The sequence below is a fragment of the Lissotriton vulgaris genome, chromosome 5 (genome assembly GCF_964263255.1).
Source record: "Lissotriton vulgaris chromosome 5, aLisVul1.2, whole genome shotgun sequence".
NCBI classification, from domain to species: Eukaryota; Metazoa; Chordata; class Amphibia; order Caudata; family Salamandridae; genus Lissotriton; species Lissotriton vulgaris.
Window position 1 is genome coordinate 623,986,781 of NC_141693.1, and position 25,465 is coordinate 624,012,245.

General features: G+C 42.4%; 1 protein-coding gene across 1 annotated transcript in view; it reads right to left on the reverse strand.

The window, feature by feature from the left end:
• The window catches only part of CDHR1 (cadherin related family member 1), a 553,828-nt gene that overhangs the window by 217,942 nt on the left and 310,421 nt on the right, over positions 1 to 25,465 (reverse strand). The window contains exon 13 of the mRNA XM_086920154.1: positions 23,689 to 23,853. Coding sequence (XP_086776280.1) covers positions 23,689 to 23,853 — 165 coding nt within the window. The remainder of the gene's footprint in view (positions 1 to 23,688; positions 23,854 to 25,465) is intronic.

Sequence of the window (25,465 nt, forward strand, 5' to 3'; positions counted from 1 at the left end):
TGGGAAATGAGGTTCTGATGAAGTAGACCTCGTATGCGAACCCGACCTTATAATGCTGTCGTAATATCGAAGTGCAAAACACATCCCACATGCATCGCACAAATGTTATATGTGTTGAGAGATGAAGTTCTCGATAAAGTTCTTACAGATGAAGCATCAGAACCGGTATCGACAATGATATATAAACTCACATGACTACAGTGCATACTGGGAGATGCAGTACCTTTGGGGTAACATTCCAATACGGATCTTGTTTGGCATCAGAAACCTGATGTGAGAAATAAATATTCAGGAACAGATAAAGTAGGGGTAAATATAATTGGCCCAATCATACCGCCCGCTACATTTGATTGAAAAATGATTACGCCCGCACACAGAGTTCTACTCGATATCTCTTATATAGCCTATCGGAAGATTGACTAATAAAAAACATTCACACCTACAGAATCACTTATAATTTAGTTGAGTGCTCTAATCTTGGACAAGTATACACACTGGGAGATGCTACCCTCATTGTGGCATCCTGGGTGCATTATGGATGTATAATGGAAGATGTATATGCTAAGCTGTCATCCAATCCTTATCTGCCTGCCACCTTAATAGAAAATATCTTCTATGTTACTCAGTTATAAAGCCATCCATGGGATATCTTCATTCAGCCCTCCCTTGTCGGTATTCAATTTATAACACCATTTCTGCTCTTTTTTTTAAAGAAATTTACTGATATCCACAACATGGGCAGGAATCAAAGGTTGCTCGATTACTGTCCATGTAAAGTCAGTGGGTCCGTGGCTAACCTCTAAGAAATGGTTAGTTAAACGGGTCGCCTGCCTCTTGCACCTGATAGTGCTCTTGTGCTCCGATATCCGCCCCCTTATTTTTCTTGTTGTCATCCCCACACATTTTTAACTGACAAGAACAAATAATCAAATAGATGAGGTTTTGACTATTGCAATTTGTAAATCGCCGCTGTAGCCAGGGACGACTGCTTCCTATATCAATACTAGTCGATTTAGAAGTTTGAGGGCATGCTGAACAGTTCCTGCAGGGATGGTGTCCCTCAACTGCAGGCATATCCCATAGAGTCCCTACGGGGCGTGTCATTTTGGTTTTTGGCCTAGTATGCACATGTTGATCCCTCAGATTGGGACCCCGCTTAAAAGCAAAAAGGGGGGGGCGGTAAACTCTCAGAACCTGTGTTAAGGATCGTCCAATGTTTCTTTATGATCTTTTGAATGTTGTTTGATTGGGTGCTAAAAGTATTCACACATGTGATCCTCTGGTTCTTCTCTTTAGGGATGGATACTTCCAGTAGTGCCCCCCTATTGTTGTTGGCCGCTCTCTTCATGGACTGGCGCACCAATTTTTTGGGATATTTCTTCATACATAGTTGTTTCTCCAAACTTTTAGCATGTTCATTAAAGGCTTCTCGTGTGGAGCAGGATTCAAGCAAGCCAGGCCGAAGACGGCTGAAATGCCAGAAACCGGTCCCCGGAAGCTTGTTTCCTTCCCAGTTTAAGAATTTGCTTGGTAGTCTGGTCTGCCCTGTTCCCATGATGCACTGGGCCAGGGACAGACTAATTTGCATGTAGCCAGGTTCTGAGCTGGGATGGTGCAGTGAGCTAAAAAACGGTGGTGGATCAAGCCCTGATCTTTGGACTGGGTAAGAGTGGTCTGCTTAATTCAGACACTCTGTTCATCACCACCCCCTTTTCTGAATCATTTTGTCCACCATAAGCGTGGAAGGGTATACTCAGATGTGAGTCCCTTGCTCATTGCACCATCAGGATTCAAGCAAGCCGGGCCGAAGACGGCTGAAATGCCAGAAACCGGTCCCCGGAAGCTTGTCCTTCCCAGTTTAAGAATTGGCTTGGTAGTCTGGTCTGCCCTGTACCCATGATGCACTGGGCCAGGGACAGACTAATTTGCATGTAGCCAGGTTCTGAGCTGGGATGGTGCAGTGAGCTAAAAAACGGTGGTGGATCAAGCCCTGATCTTTGGACTGGGCAAGAGTGGTCTGCTTAATTCAGACACTCTGTTCATCACCACCCCCTTTTCTGAATCATTTTGTCCACCATAAGCGTGGAAGGGTATACTCAGATGTGAGTCCCTTGCTCATTGCACCATCAGGATTCAAGCAAGCCTGGCCGAAGATGGCTGAAATGCCAGAAACCGGTCCCCGGAAGCTTGTTTCCTTCTCAGTTTAAGAATTGGCTTTGTAGTCTGGTATGCCCTGTTCCCATGATGCACTGGGCCAGGGACAGACTAATTTGCATGTAGCCAGGTTCTGAGCTGGGATGGTGCAGTGAGCTAAAAAACGGTGGTGGATCAAGCCCTGATCTTTTGACTGGGTAAGAGTAGTCTGCTTAATTCAGACACTCTGTTCATCACCACCCCCTTTTCTGAATCATTTTGTCCACCATAAGCGTGGTAGGGTATACTCAGATGTGAGTCCCTTGCTCATTGCACCATCAGGATTCAAGCAAGCCGGGCCGAAGATGGCTGAAATGCCAGAAACCGGTCCCCGGAAGCTTGTTTCCTTCCCAGTTTAAGAATTGGTTTGGTAGTCTGGTCTGCCTTGTTCCTATGATGCACTGGGCCAGGGACAGACTAATTTGCATGTAGCCAGGTTCTGAGCTGGGATGGTGCAGTGAGCTAAAAAACAGTGGTGGATCAAGCCCTGACTTTGGACTGGGTAAGAGTGGTCTGCTTAATTCAGACACTCTGTTCATCACCACCCCCTTTTCTGAATCATTTTGTCCACCATAAGCGTGGAAGGGTATACTCAGATGTGAGTCCCTTGCTCATTGCACCATCAGGATTCAAGCAAGCCGGGCCGAAGACGGCTGAAATGCCAGAAACCGGTCCCCGGAAGCTTGTTTCCTTCCCAGTTTAAGAATTGGCTTGGTAGTCTGGTCTGCCCTGTTCCCATGATGCACTGGGCCAGGGACAGACTAATTTGCATGTAGCCAGGTTCTGAGCTGGGATGGTGCAGTGAGCTAAAAAACGGTGGTGGATCAAGCTCTGATCTTTGGACTGGGTAAGAGTGGTCTGCTTAATTCAGACACTCTGTTCATCACCACCCCCTTTTCTAAATCATTTTGTCCACCATAAGCGTGGAAGGGTATACTCAGATGTGAGTCCCTTGCTCATTGCACCATCGGGATTCAAGCAAGCCGGGCCGAAGATGGCTGAAATGCCAGAAACCGGTCCCTGGAAGCTTGTTTCCTTCCCAGTTTAAGAATTGGCTTGGTAGTCTGGTCTACCCTGTTCCCATGATGCACTGGGCCAGGGACAGACTAATTTGCATGTAGCCAGGTTCTGAGCTGGGATGGTGCAGTGAGCTAAAAAACGGTGGTGGATCAAGCTCTGATCTTTGGACTGGGTAAGAGTGGTCTGCTTAATTCAGACACTCTGTTCATCACCACCCCCTTTTCTGAATCAAGTTGTCATCCTAAGGCATTAAGGGATAACCTGCCCTATGGGCAGTTTTCCCGGATCCAACGAAATTGCTCCACATGAGAAGCCTTAAATGAACATGCTAAAGGTTTGGAGAAACAGCTATGTATGAAGAAATATCCCAAAAAATTGGTGCGCCAGTCCATGAAGAGAGCGGCCAACAACAATAGGGAGGCACTATTGGAAGTATCCATCCCTAAAGAGAATAACCAGAGGATCACATGTGTGAATACTTTTAGCACCCAATCAAACACCATTCAAAAGATCATCAAGAAACATTGGACGATCCTTAACACAAGTTCTGAGAGTTTACCGCCCCCCCCCCTTTTTGCTTTTAAGCGGGCCCCAATCTGAGGGATCAACTTGTGCATACTAGGCCAAAAACCAAAATGACAGGCCCCATAGGGACTTTATGGGATATGCCTGCAGTTGAGGGACACCATCCCTGCGGGAACTGTTCAGTATGCCCTCAAACTTTTAAATCGACTAGTATTGATATTGGAAGCAGTCGTCCCTGGCAACAGCGGCGTTTTACAAATTGCAATAGTCATAACCTCATCTATTTGATTATTTGCCCTTGCCAGTTAAAATATGTGGGGATGACAACAAGGAAAATAAGGGTGCGGATATCGGAGCACAAGAGCACTATCAGGTGCAAGAGGCAGTCGACCCGTTTAACTAACCATTTCTTAGAGGTTGGCCACGGACCCACTGACTTTACATGGACAGTAATCGGGCAACCTTTGATTCCTGCCCATGTTGTGGATATCAGTAAAAAAATTTACAAAGAAGAGCAGAAATGGTGTTATAAATTGAATACTGACAAGGGAGGGCTGAATGAAGTTATTCAATGGATGTCTTTATAATTGAGTAGCATAGAAGACATTTGCCATTAAGGTGTCAGGCAGATAAGGATTGGATGACAGCTTAGCATATACATCTTCCATTATACATCCATAATACACCAAGGATGCCAAAATGAGGGTAGCATCTCCCAGTGTATATACTTGTCCAAGATTAGAGCACTCAACTAAATTATAAGTGGTTCTGTAGGTGTGACTGTTTTTTATTAGTCAATCTTCCGATAGGCTATATAAGAGATATCGAGCAGAACTCTGTGTGCGGGAGTAATCATTTTTCAATCAAATGTAGCGGGGAGGTATGATTGGGCCTACTCTATCTGTTCCTGAATATTTATTTCTCACATCAGGTTTCTGATGACAAACAAGATCCGTATTGGAATGTTACCCCGATGGTACTGCATCTCCCAGTATGCACTGTAGTCGTGTGAGTTTATATATCAGTGTTGATACCGGATCTGATGCTTCATCTGTAAGAACCTTATCGAGAACTTCATCTTTCAAAACATGTAACATTTGTGCGATGCATGTGGGATGTGTTTTGCGCTTCGATATTACGACAGCATTATAAGGTCGGGTTCGCATACAAAGTCTACTTTATCAGAACTTCATTTCCCAGAATACACAATAGTCACGCGTGAAGAGGGGCGTGGCTTTGGCGTGTTTACGCGACAATGCCACTTGCGCTAGCTACAAAGATGGCGCTCACTGCCGCGTCAGTACCTCTCCGAGATGGCCCAGAGGGACGACTGGAGTACCGACGGACAGGTGGGTCAGTGCTTTGCTTTGATTGTTGGATTGTTCGTTTAAGTCAGAACAGCCTAGAGGATATGTGCGGGACCATCTCTAACGTACATATTGATTTGTTTAATAGCCTTTGGTCGGTTAATTACTTAGCAGAGTAAAGTTTCTGGTTTTCTATGTGCCGTATAGTCGCTAACTTTGCTACAATATGCGATGTGGCATTATGATACAATTCATCAAGGTGGTGTATTTATTTTCTAATAGAGCACAAAGTTTCTGCAAGGCTAAAACGGGACAACAGGAAATTGTAACATAATAGATGTAACATCGACTTGCGACTCGATTGGCTGCTGTTTTTCGAGTTTGTGAAGCAATCTGGCCTGGTGATCCACAATAGTCTCTATACATGTCATGTGAGATATCAGCGGTTACCAAGTTTTCTCAGTGTGCTATGACCTATGTGTTGATGTGTTGTACTATGTTTGTTTGTTTTCATAGCGCGGTGCTCCCTTCTACCTGAGCCGTGGCCAGGTGAGGCGTAGTGCCTACCTCCTATTTTCAAGGTAAGCGAATGGTGGGCCGTTATAACGAGCCCTAGATGTACTATAGGACATGTGTCTGTGGACATGTAAGATACATACCTACCAATGGTCAAAGTATATATATATTGACTATAATTATGTTCGTTTTTGTCTGTTGTCCTTGTCTGTGTTTTTTCTCTCCTATTTCCATAGTTATAAGGAGGATGAGTCCCTGTTAAAGGACTCCCTAGCTTACTACAAATATATTTAAAGTAAGGTTTTCATTCATTTTTACTCTCACTTTTCATTTTGAGATTAAACAGTAGCGAAACTGGTCCTGAAAAAAGCAGCTGGACACCCTTCTGGGTCACGAGTCTGCAGAAACAGCTCGACCATTTAAATCATAGTAGTTATTTGTTATCACCTACTATATTTCCGCACTGGTTTTTTAACTTTGGAAACATAGGAGATACTGAATAAAACATTTTCCTCTCCTAGTTCTCCAATTTTATATTTTCACATCACTCTTTTTAGTCTTGCACGCACTGCTTTATTCAGTCATCGTTCTCATGAGTATCTGCCACATACCTCCAAACACACTGAGGCATCTACTTTACAGATTTAAAGTAGTTATAGGATTGCTTCCCTCTGTGTGAGGAGGCCCAAATGATGTAAATGGTGGAACAGACCGATGACTGATGGGTATTTTCACGAATGTGGAGTTATCCTGTGGTACTTTAGTTACCTTAGTTCACTTTTCCTTCTTGTAAGAGTTGAGTACGAGACACAGTACAGCTGACTGGACGTGTAGACCCACAGTTACTCTTGGTATTATATATGGTTCTTATGGGGTATGTGACTGTGCTGGTCTTTAAACTCACCCTCTGACCCTTCTTCTAACTGTAGTTCGATATTATAGAAACCCGTGCCTATACTGCCCAAGAGACTGCCATACTCCTAGTTGAATGAGCATGTACTGACCTTGGATGGTATATTCCAGAATTCAAGGCAGTAATAGCGCAGCCCATCATGATCCACCTACTAAGAGTAGACCTTAAAAACATATTAACCCTGTTAAAATGACCACCGCTCACAAAAAAAGTCACACTGCTTAAAAGATGTCCTCTGGTGGTAAATCGGTAATGCCTTTACTACATCAAGATGATGAATCAGTAAGTGTGAATTTGAGGAAGATGCGGCATTCAGAGCAGGAAAAACTGTGAAAAGCATTACTGATTTTGGGTAAGAAACTCTAGCGCAATGTTTACACCAACTTGTCCTTAAAAGTCCTTAGTTAAGGACAACAACAAAGCAAGATCACCAGTCCTTCTTGCAGTGGTATTAGACACTAAAAAAGACCTTGAAGATAATATCTTTTTCAGATACTTCCTCAAGAGACACAAAAAGAGCCACCTGCATTAAACACAATACTAAGACAAGATCCAATGAAGTAAATAGGTCCCTATTTGTAGGGATCTGTTGTTCAAAACATATAAAGAGTTTGGATACCCAGTCTTCCATTGATTAAAAATCACACCAGCAAGATAGTAAAACTCTAACAGTTGACCAGTGGAGTCTTAACGTGGAAATAGAAAGCTTCTTATTAAATGCATCCTGAAAGAAGTACAAAATGGCTTTAAGATCAAAATCTATTGGCGCCAAGCTACTCTCTCTACACAGTGTTAGTGGCAGGATATTTTTGTGGATGATCGTCTAGAAGCTTGAACTGGTAAAAAGACAGGAAGCAAGCTCTTCAAGAAACTCTACTGCTTAACCTACCGGCTGAAAGACATAGGCAGTTCAAGGAGTCCAAAGGTGAGGGCGGAGCCTGGGCTGCAGGGAGAAAGGCCACCAAGAGAACTCCTGTCTAGTCATCCTGCAAAATATATTAAACTGTATGCCATGATCCTTTCTGGTTGACCAGCTATCTGTTCTTTCTCTCTGGGACCTCCCTTCACCACTGGATGACTCCCTACCCGTCGCCCATCTTCCCCTTATCCCAAGAGAGCCCCAGCCCTGCAGGAGGGCCTGGGTCCTGACAGTGTGGCCCTCCTGTGTGGTGCCCATCAATTCCCGCTGCTCCTTGGTAGGGGCTACTGCCTGAGTCCACCTACCTGGTGGACAGATCTGGAACTGCTGGTTCTGCTGCAGAGCTGGTCCTGTGGCAGCTGCTTCTATAAATGCTCATAGGCGCGGCTCCCTCACTGCAGAACCCCTGGATGTGCTGGTGCTGCTGAGACACTCTTTTCGTGCTCCAGAAAACCACCTCCTGTGCACACTGGACTTCTCTATGTGGCCTGCCTCCTGATCTCCAGTGAACTGCCCTCTCCACAGGCATCAGCTTCCCCTAGAGGCCCCACTGCTCTCTGGTTCCTGACGACGGTCCAGGAAACCAAGCTTGATTCTGGGGCCGCATTGGCTTGATCTGCATTTCTTCTTCGGTCAGCTATGTTGGGATCGAGCATGCATGATTTATTTGTCCACTAAACAGCCTATTCAATCCCCCTAGTCAGATGGGGAAGCCGTTTCTTCATCTTTCATGCCTCTTTCATGCCTCCTAAATACTCATTCCACACCTAAAGACAGCTTTTAAGAGATTCAGATTCACCAAACCCACTGACCTCCATTTCCTGGTTCCTCAATGACTGCTGCATGTCAGAGGCTTTCTCTATCTTTCACCCCAACTGTTTATCCAATGTCTACGAAGAAGGCTTCCTGGCAACTCACATATTTGAAAGCTGTTAAGGGTGCTATTTCTCACCCTGTGGCTACCTCCGCACCGACAACAATGGATTTGTTCTCCTTTGATGCCCTAATGTAGGAACTTAAGGACACCTCGGGTCACTTGAACATTCATCTTCAGATTCGGTGGGGGAACTTAAAACCTTGCACTCAGAGATGTCTATGTTTCCTCTGGATGTATGATGGTACAACACAAACATTTCCATCGCGGTACATTACATCGCGTTTTTTACAATGCAAGTCGTTACAACATTGGAGGGAGCTGGGCTTAGGAGTAGTATAATTTACTATTCCAACTCCAGTCTACGGACAGTAGGGAAGTTGTTGGATAATAAATTATACTATTCCCTGTCATAGAGCACCATCTAGCGCAAGTCGTTGTAATGACTTGCGTTGTGAAAACCGCGATGTATTAGCATCGCGATGTAATCCCCGCTTTGTAAACGATGTTTCCCGTTTCATCTGCACAACAGGAGAATAAGTTCCCTCAATGGCCACAATTTCATATTATGAATATACATCACATGGTTTATTGTTGGAGGTGACAGATACACAACAGACTTTTTATTTTGTTAAAAAAAATGTGATTTTTTTTAAATTTTTTGTTTATAGCATTACTTTCAAGTTTAAATACGTTCATTTGACTTAGAATTCATGAAAAACATGTAATCACAATATAAACATTTCAAGAATTAATTTCATGGTTCATACAAAAAAAAGGAAAATGGAGTGACAATACCTATATGTGAAAAACAATTTATACATATGCCCCTGATAACACACAACCAGTCACAACAAACTAACACATTCATACTCTCATTACATGCACATCCACAACGTCTGAAAAAGGAATCTGGGTATTTAATCAGCAGGGAAACCCCTTCCAACTAAGAGTCTCAAAGCTGAGTGTGAGACCCCGCACTTGACCATAGTGCGGGGTCTCACACACAAAATTGTTTTTTTCACATACAGGTATTGTCACTCTATTTTCCCTTTTTTTGTATGAACCATGAAATTAATTCTTGAAATGTTTATATTGTGATTACATGTTTTTCATGAATTCTAAGTCAAATGAACGTATTTAAACTTGAAAGCAATGTTATAAAAAAATAAAAAAAACATATTTTTTTAACAAACTAAAAAGTCTGTTGTGTATCTGTCACCTCCAACAATAAACCATGTGATGTATATTCATAATATAAAATTGTGGCCATTGAGGAAACTTTTCTCCTGTTGTGCTTTCTTTCTTCCCCTCTGTTCCCTGGCCGTACTTAACATTTGAGGGGGTCCCATCACTACTGCCTCCCGTTTCATATGCACCTCGACAACACAGAACACCGGTTTGTGGCCCCAGAAGAATGACAAACTGCTGGACCAGACTGGGGCTCAGAGCTGCCATACCTACAGAAAATAATTACTGATCTCGAGAAACACAGCAGGCAGAACAAAATCTGCATTTATGGCATACTGGAGTCCGAGGAGGTTGACGATCTATGCCATTTTTTTTTTTAACGTTTCCTCGCCTGACTCTTGGGTATTATCTTCCAATCCTAGCTGGACATACAATGAGCCATAGGCTCCAGAGGGGACCAAGCACCTCTTCTTCCTTACCAAGGCTGATCATAGTCTTTCTTTTGAGCTATACCCACGTTCATTTTATTTTACAGGGACCTGGGCCAGACACTTATTTCTTGGACTTCCATGGCAATACAAGGTAGGGAAATCTCATACAGATTTAACACAATTATGCAATAAGTGCATTTATTTACTTAAATTATATGCATTAATGGCACTGCATTCATATTTCTTTCTTAAAGGAAAAGAGTCTCCTGCTGAGTGACTGCACAGTGAAAGTGAGTAAAGTGACTAAGTAGTGCACTTGTGTTAGATACAAAGTATACTAAGTAAATTTGAGGGGAATTCTGCACTACAAACTTCAAACCATCCATGATTTATTAGAAGATATTGTTAACACTCGGAAAGGATTATCAGAAAGAATGGAGGAAGATGCTTGGAAACAATTCTTGGATGATCTCAATGATAAACTGGACAAATACGGGAAAGAATTACAAGAAACAAAATTGAGGAAGTTCAAACGAGATACAATTGATTACAAATTAAATGAGGCCTATAGATGGGCGGAGGTATGTGCCAAGAAAAGATTTAGCAGGAGAAACCCAAACGTATCTTCAGAGGAGAGTGTGGCTTCAGACAGAGATATATATACAGCTCGAGCACCATTGAAGACCGTCACAAGACCAGGAGATAGAACTAGGAATCTGGAAAATCATGAACACACATCAGCAAGTACATCATCTGTGGCTTTTTTAGATCAGGGCAAGGATTCAGGACAACCTCCAGACATAACTCAGGAGAAACAAGATATAACCGGAAACAAACAAGGAGAGGAAAAGGAAAAGGAAAAAAGGAAAAAGGGCCTCAGGTGTCAAACCAAAGTCTTATAATCAATATTTCTACAAAGACCTTAACAACCACACAGGAATCAGTTTTAAATAAGGGCCTGTCTTTCGGTCCCACTTATCACAGTACACCACTGGAAAATGAAGTAGCATTGTTTAAATTCATGAGAACATTAAGACTGCGTATGTTTTTCACCAATGTGATTCCTACCACTACCGAAGCTCCAGCAATTAAGTTTAAGGCAAAAAGTACATTTATGGCACCAGTATCCCATAAATCTTTGGATACTTTTGAAATCCTAGTGAAAAAGGACCTTGCAAAATTGAATTACACAAAAGCCAAAGAACCCAGAGTAATTTCAGTCGGAAAGACTTTAGCATATTAAAGAATTTAGCTCAAGATGAAGAAATTATTTTTCAAAAAGCTGATGAAGGCAGAGGCCTAGTAATGATGGATAGGTCCATGTATAACAACAAGGTGTGTGAACACATTGACAACAGGGATACCTATGGTAAATTAGGAAACAATCCGACAATGGGAATATCTAAATTCTTGGAGAATATTCTGTGCAAAGCAGTGGAATTAAATTGGATTGAGGAAACAACCAAACAATACCTGACAACCATGTACCCAGATAGGCCAAAAATATATATGTTACCCAAGGTTCATAAAAATGTGAAAGATTCACCGTGTGGACCTATAGTATCAGGATGTGGATCAATTTTTGAAAATCCCAGGAGATTCTTTGACATCTATCTTCAACCTATCGTAAAGAAATGGACAACGTACATAGAAGACACAACAGATTTTTTGAGGAAATTGCAATTACTCCCAGATGAAGGGAGAGAAAATTGGATACTATGCACTATAGACATAGTTGCACTATAAACGTCGATCCCTCATGTACTAGGCATTGAGGCAGTTGAATGGGCATTATTGAGGGAAAATTATCATGACATCCCAAAATATTTCATATTGGAATTATTGGAGTTTTGCTTAAAACATAGCTATATGGAACAAACAGTTCTATTTACAATTAAAGGGAAATTCAATTGGGTTTCTGGGAGCCCCAGTATTTTCCAACACGTTAATGACTAAATTTGAAAACAATTTCATCCTCGCAAATCCGGCATGGATTGAAGGTGTAGTCTTTTTTTGTCGATTCATCAATGACATTTTTTTAATTTGGAAGAACTCAGAAGATGCTTTACTAGAGAAGATACAAGCATTAAATGATCAAGATACGAGATTTCACACAATCAAAAAAAGTGGAGTGGCTTTTCTAGATGTTTGGATTGAGATGAATGGAAATGAAATAAACACATGTCTATTGAAAAAACCTATAGAGCGCAATAGCGCGCTGCTATTCCAAACCTTTCACCCGTCATCTCTAGTGAGAAATTTACAATATTCCCAATTTCTTAGAATAAGGCGGATAACTTCTGAAACATCAATCTGTGAGGAAACTATTAGCACACACGCAAGAAATTATAGAGACAGAGGATATCCTATGGAATTGTTATCGGAACATAAAAAAATAACTTTGTCCAAATCTAGGGCGGATTTATTGACTAAAGAAACTAAGTAAGAAGGCAACAAGATGGTGTTCATATCCAAATACTGTACAGTATCCAGTCAGATCAAAAGGATCATATCTCAACTATCGGAACTGCTAGAAGAAGAAGCAGATTTTCAAGGACCATTCCGCAATAAACCATTATTTGCTTTTACACGAGGCAAAAACTTGAAGAAAATGTTATCAAGCCATAAACCCATAAAACCAGTAAAGTTTAGTGGTAACCCTAAATGCCATAATTGCATTCATTGCAATGATGTCATATTAGGCAACATACTCACTCATCTTTTGATTGGGGAATGCATTAAATTAACTCATTGCACCGAATGTAATTCTTCTAATGTTGTGTACAGTATAAAATGTCCTTGTGCACTATTATATGTAGGGAAAACTGAAAGGAAAATAAAGATCCGTTTATCGGAACATAAAAACACAATAAGGAACAAAAATCAAAAGTCAAGTGTTGCCAGACACTGAAAAACATCGACATGGTATAGCTCAATTAACATTTCAAATTATTGAGCAAATACAGAAGCAGGAAGGCATAGACTTTTTTTATGGGTTTATGGCTTGATAACATTTTCTTCAAGTTTTTGCCTCGTGTAAAAGCAAATAATGGTTTATTGCGGACGGGGCGTGTAGCAGGATATAAATTAAATGTGCTAAAAACACAGATCTTGTGTTCGGAGTCTGTTGTAACTGCAAGATAGTAGAGTAGTGAAGGAGGCCTCATATTTAGGCATTCAATTGCGGGATAATATGATAGAATTATTCGAGGCTAACTGGATGATACTGATGACCAAAATTAGGAATTCCTTGGATAGGTGGGAACGACTATAGTTAACCATTATCGGACGGTCGAATGTTATAAAAATGAATGTGCTACCGAAGGTCTTATATTTATTTAGGTCTATACCCCTAGAGATTGCAAAAGATAAGATACAGGCTCTGCAGTCAAGATGTGGCAACTTTATTTGGAGTCCAGGGAAACCTAGACTGGCAATGAAGTGTATGACTCTACCGATTGCTAGGGGAGGGATGGGGGTGCCAGACTTTTTTTTTGTATTATATCACTTGTTTTCTATTGAAGATGAGGTTTTTGATAACCGGGGAGACAGAGCAGGATAATGCTCTTGCCCCTTCTATTTTTGAAATACAGTTAGGGTCTGTAGCACAACAATTACTATTTAAAGAGATTGATGGGAGTTATTACAAGCGGACTCGCTTCAACGTAGTGATGGCCGCGTTTAAGGTATGGAAGTGGGTAGTCAAGACTACAGCAATAGGGAAAATATCTTATTACACTCCTTTGAACACTCACAGATTATTACCTGGAATATTCTTTGACGATATGGCTTTAAGATGGCAGCGGAAAGGGGTCAGATGGCTAGGAGATATGTATAAGGAGGAAGGGATTTTTAAACCTTTTGATGAGTTAAAAGGTCAGTTTCTGTTTCCTAGTAATTATTTTTAAAATTTTTTGCAAATACGAGATTATTTATTGCATCGAAAAGCCGTGCTACAGCCAATTCAAGTTGTGGAAGCAATTAGGAGGCTAGTTAAAATTGGAACATTTTACTAACTCTTACTTAGTGATCGGAGCGACGATTTAGATAAAGTAAGGACAAAATGGGTGGGTACATTAGAAGATCAAGAATTAGATATAAATGATTTATTACTACTATCCAAGGAGGCACTAATGTCGGCAAATCTAAAAGCACAATTTTTTAAGACATTGTTTGACTTATATTATACTCCGATCCGAATGGTGAAATGGGGTGGAGGGAACGACGGCAAGTGCTTTAGATATAGTGCTGACGACGCTGATAGTATTCATATCTTCTATAGTTGTCCCAAACTTCAATGCTTTATTACTGATTTAGAGAAGTTCTTATCCTTTGTAATTGGAATGCCTTTAGCTATCACTCCGGCTATGATGTTGTTGGGGAAAATATCAAAGGACAGAGCAGCTGATCCTTTATATCAACATCGGTATTTTATTTTCTTTGCAATGACTGTAGCACGTTTATGCATATCCACGGAGTGGCTTCAGGATCCCCCACCCTGCCCCTCCCCCTCCCCACGTCACTGCCCTGCAAGAAATCCTACTGCCGACCACGGCTGCTGGTCACATCACCCTTACGTTACTGCTTGGGCTATAGAACACAAGATTGGTGAGAGATGCACCGGCGCAAAGTGCTGGCTGTCACCATCAACAAGGACAACAAGGAGAAAGTGGCATAAGTGGCGACCTGTAATGGTAGCTGACAAAGGATTGTCACGGCTATTGGGCCATAGTTTAATCTGAGTTTAACCCATAACAGGCTACAGTTGCCTTACAAAATCCCATAAATATGATTGGTGCACTTAGGAGAGATGAGCCGGTCTCTTAACCCCCCTGCATTCTTTTTATATAACATCGTTGCGAAGCAGGCTTTGTTACAGCTCCCTCCAAAGCCCTCGCACATCTAATGTAATCTAATTCAGTGAGCCTCATGTCTTTCTCACGCTCAGTTCCTGTCGGTAACATCTGTTAGAGTTGTAGTCTCAGCATCCTGTGTTTCTGGGCAAATCACTTAACCCCTTCGCTGCGGCGGGAATTCTGCCGAAGCGCTAAGGGGGCGGGGGGGTCGAGCAGCGCTCGCATGCTCGTGACGGAGCCGCTCCGCCACGAGCCGCGGTTGAGCTGTGCTCGTGACGGAGCGGTTCCGTCACGAACGCGCCCGCTCAATGGAACGCGCCGTACAGTCGCGAAATTCGCGCCGCGCAGGCACGCCGAGCGGGCCATGACGGAACCGCTCCGTCATGAGCACAGCTCAACCGAGGCTCATGACGGAGCGGCTCCGTCATGAGCACAGAAGGGGTTAATCTCACGGGGGCTAAAAAAGAAAAGTGGCTTCTGTAATGTAAGAGGTGGTCAAGATAAACTGGTGGTGCTTGTGCACCCTACTCCAATACTTCGTTTGTGCTATATAAAATGAAAAAAACAGGGTTTCAGGTAGTATGACTCTTAAATAACAAATCTAAATCAGCAGAGGGTGAGAGAACAACAAAGATTCAGTCCTACCATTTTTTTTTTCTTCGTGGTCCAAGTGTGAGGTGGTGCTCAAGTCTGGATTTTTTCTTTAAATTCTAGGAATTGTAGTCTTGCTCGCTCCATTAAAATACAGGACTCCAAGTCTCAGAATTCAAAGAAAAATCCTAGATCACAGATGAAACTGGGATACTAGAACGCTATGAAGATTGTGTTTCACATTGCTTAAAATCACTGGTATTTGTACAGCACTTTCAGCCATCATGGCATGTCATGGCACCATAGCACTATTTTCATCTGTGTGAAACAAAAGAGACCATTGTTTAATATTGTGTGATGCGATTTGGTTGCTTGCAGGTGTTAGGTATTTTATTCACTCTAGTTTAACTAGGATTGTCTGTGGTAGCACCGTATAGGGGTCTTCACAGTAACATAACCTAATCAAAGGAACAGGTGCCACATAGTAAAGGATTCCTATAAATTACCTATATGCCGATCCTGAGCATCAATGCCATGTGTCTGTCTGTGTCACAATAAACTCAGTGTCACACATTTTGCTTTAGAATGTCACTCATGAGTACACAGTGAACCTATGGAACTGTCACATAAGCAAAGTGAAAACCTGGCCACTATATATTCTTCTTTACCTTGGCTTCCTAATTTAATTTACTTTTAGGAACTCGTCATTCAGCCTAAAGTTACAGCTCAGACCTCTCTGCATTGCACAGTGAGTCACTGTCTGCAGTAAGATCAGGTTACAAGGATGTCTGGTGCTTTGAAGCTGTTTTTAGATCTTAGAGATTCTCCTTGCTCAAATGGGTGTAATTTTGATATTAGTTTCCCTTGTTTTTGGTGCTTGACTTTTAGTCGTCAAATGTCACTCATAATTACACTGAAACTGTAAAAAATGTCACACATAAGCAATCTAAAACCTTGGCAGCTATGTTCATCTCGTTTTTTTCCGCCCCCTCCCCCAACCAGTCCTTGCCGGCAGTTGGAGGCAGGAGGTGGACGGTAGGTGAATGTGTAATGTTGACTAGTTGGCGAAGAAAAGACAGGTTTGATTCTAGTCTGAAGCAGCTCCTTAAATAGCTGAATTTGCTGCCTCACCGAATCACCCTTTCGGGAGTTTCGGGCTGGGGGCGGGGGTTGGTAAAAAGACAGATATTGCTGGGGTATGCTCAGTCTTTCTCTATCCCTTGCATATTTTCCAAAGCTCTACGGGGCATATTATCAAGCCTGGGAGATAAAATTATCGCCGCTTTATCGGCAGGAAACTGCCGATAAAGGCGCGATAATGGACTTGATAATATGCTCTATGGAATTCCAATCGAAGCTCATGCTAGATGTCCTTCACATTTGACATGAGCTTCGATTGGAATTCCATAGAGCATATTATCAAGCCCATTATCCCCACTGTATCAGCAGTTTCCTGCCGATAAAGCAGCGATAATTTTATTGCCCAGGCTTGATAATATGCCCCACCATTATTAAAAGACATTGCCAATTACATCACCAATAGCTCTAACTCCCAAAAATGTGACACCTATTGCATTTCTAGTTCTTGTTTACATAAAGGGTCTCTATCTTGTAACATGGCATAAGGTTCACCACAGCACATAAAGAAAAAAAATCACAAAGTAGTGCACTATAAAACCAGGGAGGCCCAAGAACACAACCTGATGGCAAACAAGATTGCCAAAGCGATTGTCCCCTAAATAAGGCAAACCCTTGAAGAGCATGAGAAAAAAACTGGAAGTGCATGAAGGGAGGTTGGGGTTTATAGAAGGAAGTACTCAGTTTCAATAGATATGGAAGACAGGTTGTGGGAGGGGTGGCCGCTAAAGAGGTTCACAAAAGATAAACCTCCTAGAATAAGGAATCGAGGAAGAGTATGAGAAGGTCATACTGGCTACGGTTATAGGGCATGGTCAGCCACTTCATTAAAGGCTTTAAGGCAGCAGGTTTAGGGCCACTTCAATGCCGTTGTTCACTTTCCTCCTTATAAGCATTCTTTAACGTAAACATATTTCTATAACTGCGCTGTTCAGAATACCTTTTGGGATATAGCACATACCTCCCAGTTACAGTGTATTTCTATATATTTTATTTATATTGAGTAGCAAATGCAAGAAACAAATTTAACTTTTTGACACCTCCAAACCAAGCAAAACATGGCTGAGGTAATGCACAGTTCAACAGACAAATACAAATATTACACGGTAAGCAGTGCATATATTGCAAATAGCAGAGGTAAATGTAATACAGAGAGCATTCACTTGATGGATACATTTGAAAAATGATTTCTTTGTAGACAATTAAAACTGCTCTCCACTGTGATGTTATGTAAGGAGCATATAAACAATGTAATCAAATGTAATCCTAAACTGCTTGTTCAAAGGTACTATTGCACTGCTCGTATTTAGGGGCAGATTTACAAGCCCCTTTCGCCTCTTTTGCGCCGCCGTTGCGTCACTTTTGTGATGCAGCGGCGGAGCGTAAGATGCGCCATGGTGCAGACTATTTACAACGTGACGCATCTGGGAGATGCGTCACGTTGTAAAGCCCTGCGTCTTAAGGAGGCGTTCTGGTGCACGGGGGGGGGGGCGATTTCACTCAGTCACTTTTAGGCCAATGCTACGTCAAAACCCTGCGCCTGCTTGAAGCAGGCGTAAGGCTTAACGCAGCATTAGTAGAATGGGCCCCCCAGAGCATTGCTGGAGCTGCGTCACGCATGCAACGCAACTCCAGCAATGCGATACCTTTACGGCACAGATGCGTCACGCATCTGTGCCGTTTTTGCCCCATGGTGCGCCGCATTGTAAATGCGGCGCATCATGGGTGGCGGAGGCATGGCGCACAAATACTGGGGCATCCCTGCTCATTTGAAGGGATGCACCAGTAATTGTAAATATGCCCCTGAGAGTGTAGAGTGAGTAGTCTTTCAGTCTTAAGTTTTTGTCATAAAAGCAGAGTGGTTCTGAATTGAAAAATGGAGCAACTCACATTTTTGATTTTTTAAAACCTTATGTACTTTGGAAGTTTGAAGCTTGCAAAGTAAATTTTTTTTAACGAAAGAGCCACAGCTTTTGGAGAGGTCTGGGCGAAATTTCCATCACCCAGGTGTAATCTCACGCATGTCACGTAATTCCAGAAATAACGTCACTATGAAATTTGGTGTAATTGTGATGCATTTGCTGCAACATTTAACCTAGGAGCAACAAACAACCAAAACGACAGCGGCTGGTGGTCATGGCACTAATGCGTTTTGTGTTATATTGTGCAGTGTGAAATGAGTCCTCACTTCCAAATCATACAAGGGTTCCCATTTCGCATTGAAATATAGTCCTAAATGCCGGTTTTGCAGTTCGTGTAATTGCGCTTAATTTTTGCAGAATTTAACATAATTGTGCAAAATCAAATTGCGGGATTTCATCCCCCACCCCCCGACTATTTGTAGGTTTTTACGTTAGTCTGAAACTGTTTCCGCTACTGCGAGGCATGGCGATGGCAAAAAGAGAGACAGATGCTGTTCCTGTTCTGTACTCTAGATCTCCCCCACCATGCTGAGTCCTCCCTGCCCATACTCCACACTGTCTCCTTGTATTCCCTTGGACTTCCTCCACCACTCAAGCTTTTCTGGGAGTGGCTCTCCCTGTGTCTCCCTTCTCCTGTGCCGTCTAATTCCTGCTATCATCCCAGCACCTCATAACTGCACAGGGAAGTCAGGATGAGGCCTATTATTCATAGAGTTAGCAGCTTTAAGTATGATTTCCTCTGAGAGACCATATATACATTTCTCTCACCAGTATGACAAAGGACAAAAGCTGGCTGGTGATCTTTAATAGTCGTGGTTCGTAAGTGTCAACTTTAAATTGCATCAAGCAGGCAAAGCGAGTAAGATGGACCTACTGCTCGGAAGTTTGAGGGATTCTCCACTTGTGAGCATTTTGAGAAAAAATGCTACACATAATGCATTTTACAGTACCAATTTGCTAAAAAAGATGTAGGACTAGAAGAGGCACTCATGAAACATTCCAGTACTTTCATGGTGTGCCAAGCAAACTTCAACTGTCCCAGGGTGTTGTCAGGGCTTTCTGTGGGCCGGGTCCATACAGGTCTCAGACTGGGTAGTATTTAAAAATAGGCATTGAAACGGGTCCCTATCAGGCTCTGTATCATTGTCCTTAACCTTACTGGTAAAAACACCAATCGATTTCTTACAATGATTGTAATGTAATCAATTACAGTGATCTAGTTCCTGTTTATATTGCATTCCTCACTTAATATTGCATTGCCCAAGGGTGTTAGGCATTTCTATGATGTTGTGTCTTTTGTATTCCATGTCGTTTATTACTCTTGTAATGCACTTTATCTTTATTAGCTAACCATCATTGACAAAGTCAATAGGTGTATGGCAGTTGTGGTGTGATATATCTAGTTGTAACAGAAAGCTCATAGTACAGGCATCACAGAAATTTGGGGGGGATCTGTAGAAGTGAAGTGGCAGAGTGAGGCGTTAGCCATAATGACTTAACGCCTCACTCCTCCACTTCTGAAATGCAAGGCTGCACCATATTTACGCGGCTATGGTGCATCCATGCATTTCCCCCTGCCTGGCACGATACTTAGCAGTGTAGCGCCAACGCAGGCCCCCTTGCACCGTAGTGCAAGGGTGTCTGTGTGCAGGGGAGGATAGTTTATGTGTAGGAAGGTGTCCCTTCCTGCACATAAACAATCATAAAATGCCATTTTGTCACGTTTACCTGTGCTGCTTCATGCAGCAGACATGTAAGTCCCCAATTTTTTTTCTTACAGATTTTTTATGTAGAGGAAGGGGGACCTTCCTGTACATTAATCATCCATGGCATTTTGCTTTTTCCATGAGTGCTGCACAAAGCAGCACACATGGAAAAAGCAAAAACAAGGAGAAATAATGCATTTCTCCTTGTTTCGCCAACTTAAGACCAGGTTTTTCCTGGTCTTAATTTTGGAGCTTCCCCCTATGTACGCTGCCATGTACATAGGGAGTAAAGTCCAAATCAATAGGTGTTGCGGTGGACCGCCCACCCCAACACCCACTGTCCACCCCTTTCACACTAAGCATAACGTGAAAGGGGGCATTATTTACAAGGCAGTGCTAAGCCATGCTAAGTAAATAAGGAAATGCCCCTAACACCACCACAACGTCAGAAAAAGTGACGTTGTGGTGGCAATAGGCCCTTGTACATATGCCACTCAGTTTGCATGTTTAGTCACACCCTAATTACACAGGCAACACCAATTTTAGAGATCTCCCACTTTTTCATCCCTCTTAAAGCCCTGGGCATTGGGCTTTAACCCAATCCAAGGACAGTTTTAATGAGATTTAGGCAAAATGGTGGATTTTTTTTATCACAGTTTCTCTATAATATGTCTACCCGCAAAACAAGAGATTATGCAATGGTTTTATTTTGGGGAAAACTAAATTCAGATCTTCTAAACAAACACATTATTTTCATGAAACAAACTGAATTCCAGCCTTGAAATGTGAATGCTTATTTAGTTCAAAGTTTATTTTTGGAAAAAAACACATGCCACTTCCATCGATTCTGCCTTGCAAGACTATGTATCATCTTATGCCTTGAATGTACACAACAATCCAAGAATAACCACCATTATGCATGATAATAGAAGGGATGAGAAACTCAGTCTTATCCCAAAGATGTTTGCATTATGCCAGAAATTCTCAATATTAGACTAAAGTCAGCACAATTCCATGGGCAGGGCCACCCCAAGAATGTCAAGATTTACAAAGTGCCAGGAATTAATTTTACTATGCCAGGTTCTGCACTATAGCAGAAGATGCCATCATCGTGCAATGGATGCCCAGAATCACCTCAATCATGTCAGTGTCAGTGTCAATATTATGTCAGGGGCAGAACGCTTCAAGCCTTCATCACCTGCAAAATTAGAAATTAGCCCCAATATGCCAGATTCAGCATTATACAAGTTGTTGGTACCCACATGTCATTGAAACCCACAGTATGCAGTAAATGACACATTATGCCCCACCAGCACCTCATTAAGAGTTAGTACCATCATGACCTGGATGCCCACAATATGGCAACAATTGACATCATAATGCTAGGTTCTTATTTACTAGCTATGTCTGTATGCTATGTGTCTGCATGGGAAGCTATTTGGTTTAGTATGAAGGCCCTCACCCACCAACCTAGTTGGTGGCATGCTTCATCATCGGGCCCCACCCGAGGCACCGAGTGCGCCTCAGGTGTACTTCGACGCCAGATTACTGCGGAGCGGGTTTTTTGGGAAGGTGAGTGTGCTGTGCAGGTGTTTTGCGTGAGATTTTAAAATTCTGTGCTTGGGGTCCCTAACGGTTACTTTATTGGTGGGCCCCAGCCAGAGGTTAAAAACAAAGGCTTGGGACGTGTAGGGGCTGATTTATGGTCTCCCATGTCCAGTGTGGTCGAATAGTTTCAGCCAGGCCTTTTTATTAAACTGGCTTTCTTCAGGACCTATGTGTGGGGGGTGTTACATGGATCTATCAGTGCCCTGTATGTGAAGCACGGGCTATGGTGCTGATATATGTAAGTGGTATTTCCTCTCAGTTTGTACCTGTAAAAGATAAAAGGACAAACAAGAGACACATAAAGTTAAATGGAAATGGTGTAGCGACTCCTCAGTGCCGGTCCATACCATGAGGATGTCGTCGATGTACCAACGCCAGAAAACCATTGAGTCTTTAAATGGCTGGTTTGTTGACAGGATGTGTGTGAGTTCCAGGTGGTAGACATAGAGTCCTGCCACGCTGGGGGCAAAAATGCTTCCCATCGAGGTACCGATGGCACTTTACCGCTAGCAGCGTGTGACCTCCCCTCCTTTTTAGACATTACCTTTTTCTCCTTTTTCTCCACTTCCAGTGTGCTAATAAGTCCCGGCCCTCCGGCAGAAGTCCAGGGAGTTTTGTCCTCTGTAGACAGGAGTAAGCATCCTACTTGTAGATCATTTACACATTGATTTTACGCAGCTAGGTACTAGCACCTGTAGCGCATATACCAAACCGGCAATTGCCACGTTCCGTCACAAGTGCCTACACCTCGCCTTATTCGCTCACACGTCTAGGCACCAGGCGCTAACCCACCCATGTGCGTGGTTGACAATTTTGTGTTTTTTAACTTTATGTGTGTCTTGTTTGTCCTTTTATCCTTTACAGGTACAAACTGAGAGGAAATACCTCTTACATATATCAGCACCTTAGAGCGTGCTTCACATACAGGGCCCTGATAATCACATAGATCCCTGTAACACCCCCACACATAGGTCCTGAAGAAAGCCAGTTTAATAAAAAGGCCTGGCTGAAACAAGTCGACCACACTGGACGTGGGAGACCATAAGTCAACACCTACACGTCCCAAGCCTTTGTTTTTAACTTCTGCCTGGGGCCCACCAATAAAGTAACCATTAGGGACCCCAAGGACAGAATTCGAAAATCTCACGCAACACACCTGATACAGCACCTTCCAAAAACCCGTTCCGCAGTCATCTGGCATCGCAGCACACCTGAGGCGCACTCGGTGCCTCGGGTGGGGCCCTATGATGAAGCATGCCACCAACTAGGTTGGTGGGTGAGGGCCTTCATACTAAACCAAATGGTTTCCCATGCAAACACATAGCATACTGACATAGCTAGTTCTCTTTAATTAACCACTATATCCCAGGGGAAACGAAATAGCTACTCTAGTTCCTCTCTATCTCCTTGATTAACAGAACAAAAGGTTCTTATTTACACCAGAGTTGTGCAGACCACATTCAGGCACTCAGTTAAATACAAACTGGCACGCAAACACAAATACATACGCTCGGGCGCACACACACACACACACACACTGTTGCCGTACTTGCCCATGTATGGTAGCATCCAAATACACTCCCGTAAGGGGAACATAAAACCTTGTGCACTTAATAAAACTATGGAAGGGAGGAAGATTGGTTGCATAGCTGCATGAAGACCTTGCTGTTCAAAGTATATCTCTTGTTGTAATACTGTCACCAGTCAAAATGAAGATAACATGGGTGTGGCTTTTTCTCACCTGTGGAGGTGCTATCACTAATGTAGGGAAAGGGAAGGTGAAATTTAACCACACATAAGTAAACTCATTTGGATGCTGTCCTGGTGGGCGCAGATGGTGCCCCAAATTTGATAAAAACATGTTCATATCCACACGAACCAACAGTATCAAAAAATCGATTCCACAAAGTACTGAAAGATATGGCTGAACTATCTATTGCTTCATCTATTTCACTGCGCATTATGTTTTTCATACTCACCGTCACTGCCACAACATTGGAGCCTCCTGGGGAATTCTCTGGAATTCTGGCTATGTAGTATTCAGAGGAGAACTTTGGGATATTGTCGTTAGTGTCCAAAAGGTAAATCATAATGTCAGCTGTGGAACTGAACTTCTCAGGAGTGTTAACTTCCACGGCAAGGAGCTGCAGGTGAAAAATCCAATATTGGTGCAAGTCAGGTTATTTCATCACAGAACTGCTCTAAAAGTGAATTCATCAAAGCCAAAATCGGTCTACTTCTAATTCTAGACTGTTAGTGCAAGCTTATTTGTAGGACATTCAGCAAATAACCCATGTCAAACTTAAGGGAGGAGATATGGTCTAGAGGTTACATGCTTGATTTTGGACCTAGAGGCAAGTGTGTTGCACTTATTTAAAAGCTCAACATTTCACTGTGCATGGTTGTGCTGTTCCAATTATATTTTCCACCCTTTCCACATAATTTTGTAGGATCTGCACTCCAGTCTCAATCAGACCCCACAGTCCTAAGTACCATGCTTCATGCTTAAACGCTGATTTTACCATAAAAAGATTTGCTTCAATAGACAGGCTTGTGACACTATTACCAACAACTGCGTCATGCACCACTTAGAACAAATGGGAGTTCTTGACAAAACAGCAAAATGGAAACCATCTATTCACTTGTATGAGTCACAACTACTCTCTCTGAACATGCTGCCCTCTAAACCGCAACCGCTACCATGAAGAGTCACACAGAGCTCCACATTTCTACCACCTCTTTTAAGCATATATCCTAATGGATAGCACCTTTACAAAGATTGTCTAGAGACATACTACTAATATGCAAACAAAACTCAAATCAGCTGAGCAAAAACTGCAACTGAGTCCAAAGCTCCAACTGAAAGCCATTAAGAAGGAGGTCAATGAATCTCACATGACAATATAAAATAAATCCAAACAAGACAAAATCAATACAGTGTAGCAAGTGGTTTCTTCTCTCCTCCCCTGGCTACCCACTCAAGGGCTAAACCAAACTCGAGCCAAAGTAGCAAGAATTATTGGCACCAACATGAACAAAGACTTTCTGTGGTAACTCAAATGAACTGGTTTATTTCAAGCACATTTATAACTGTATTACTTCAGATGCCTCAAAAGAAAAATTCTCATAATCGGAGCAATTACAATAGTAAGGTCTCATGAGGCACATCAACTTTCCATTGGTTTTCCTGCCAACTTAGTGCACAGACTGCGGTATGTCAGAGGTTCAGCAGCCAGAAGCCAACTTTACATGAAATAAAAAAAAACGTCAGCCCCACTCAAAATGCACCATGCTGCTACTGATTGGTTACCGAACTGTATTCAAGCCCCTGCGCACAGCATATAGGGCAATGCACAAACCGAACTCACAATTCCTCCTTTCCTAAATTACAAAGGTCTAGCCGAACCAACATCTAAGACCAGCCTAAGAACTTCTCTCTGTACCCCATTTAATCACATGTAGGGGGGAAATTATTAACAAACCAGGCAACCAAACTGTGGAAATCAAGCTCTACACACACTACTGCAATAAATAATAAAAGCGGGCGTCTTATGCTCATCAAAACATTAAAAGCCTGGTTTTCTATATGAATTTCACACAATTGTAATCTGACAGAACTCCCCAGACTTGGAACAAAGGAAAAATAGTTGCATTCACAAAATATCTGACAAGGGTGAAACATCAATTTCTACCTGAATTATTCTTTAGTCCACCACTCAACTAATTCCAGAACTCAAGGAGTAAAGTAGCTAAACG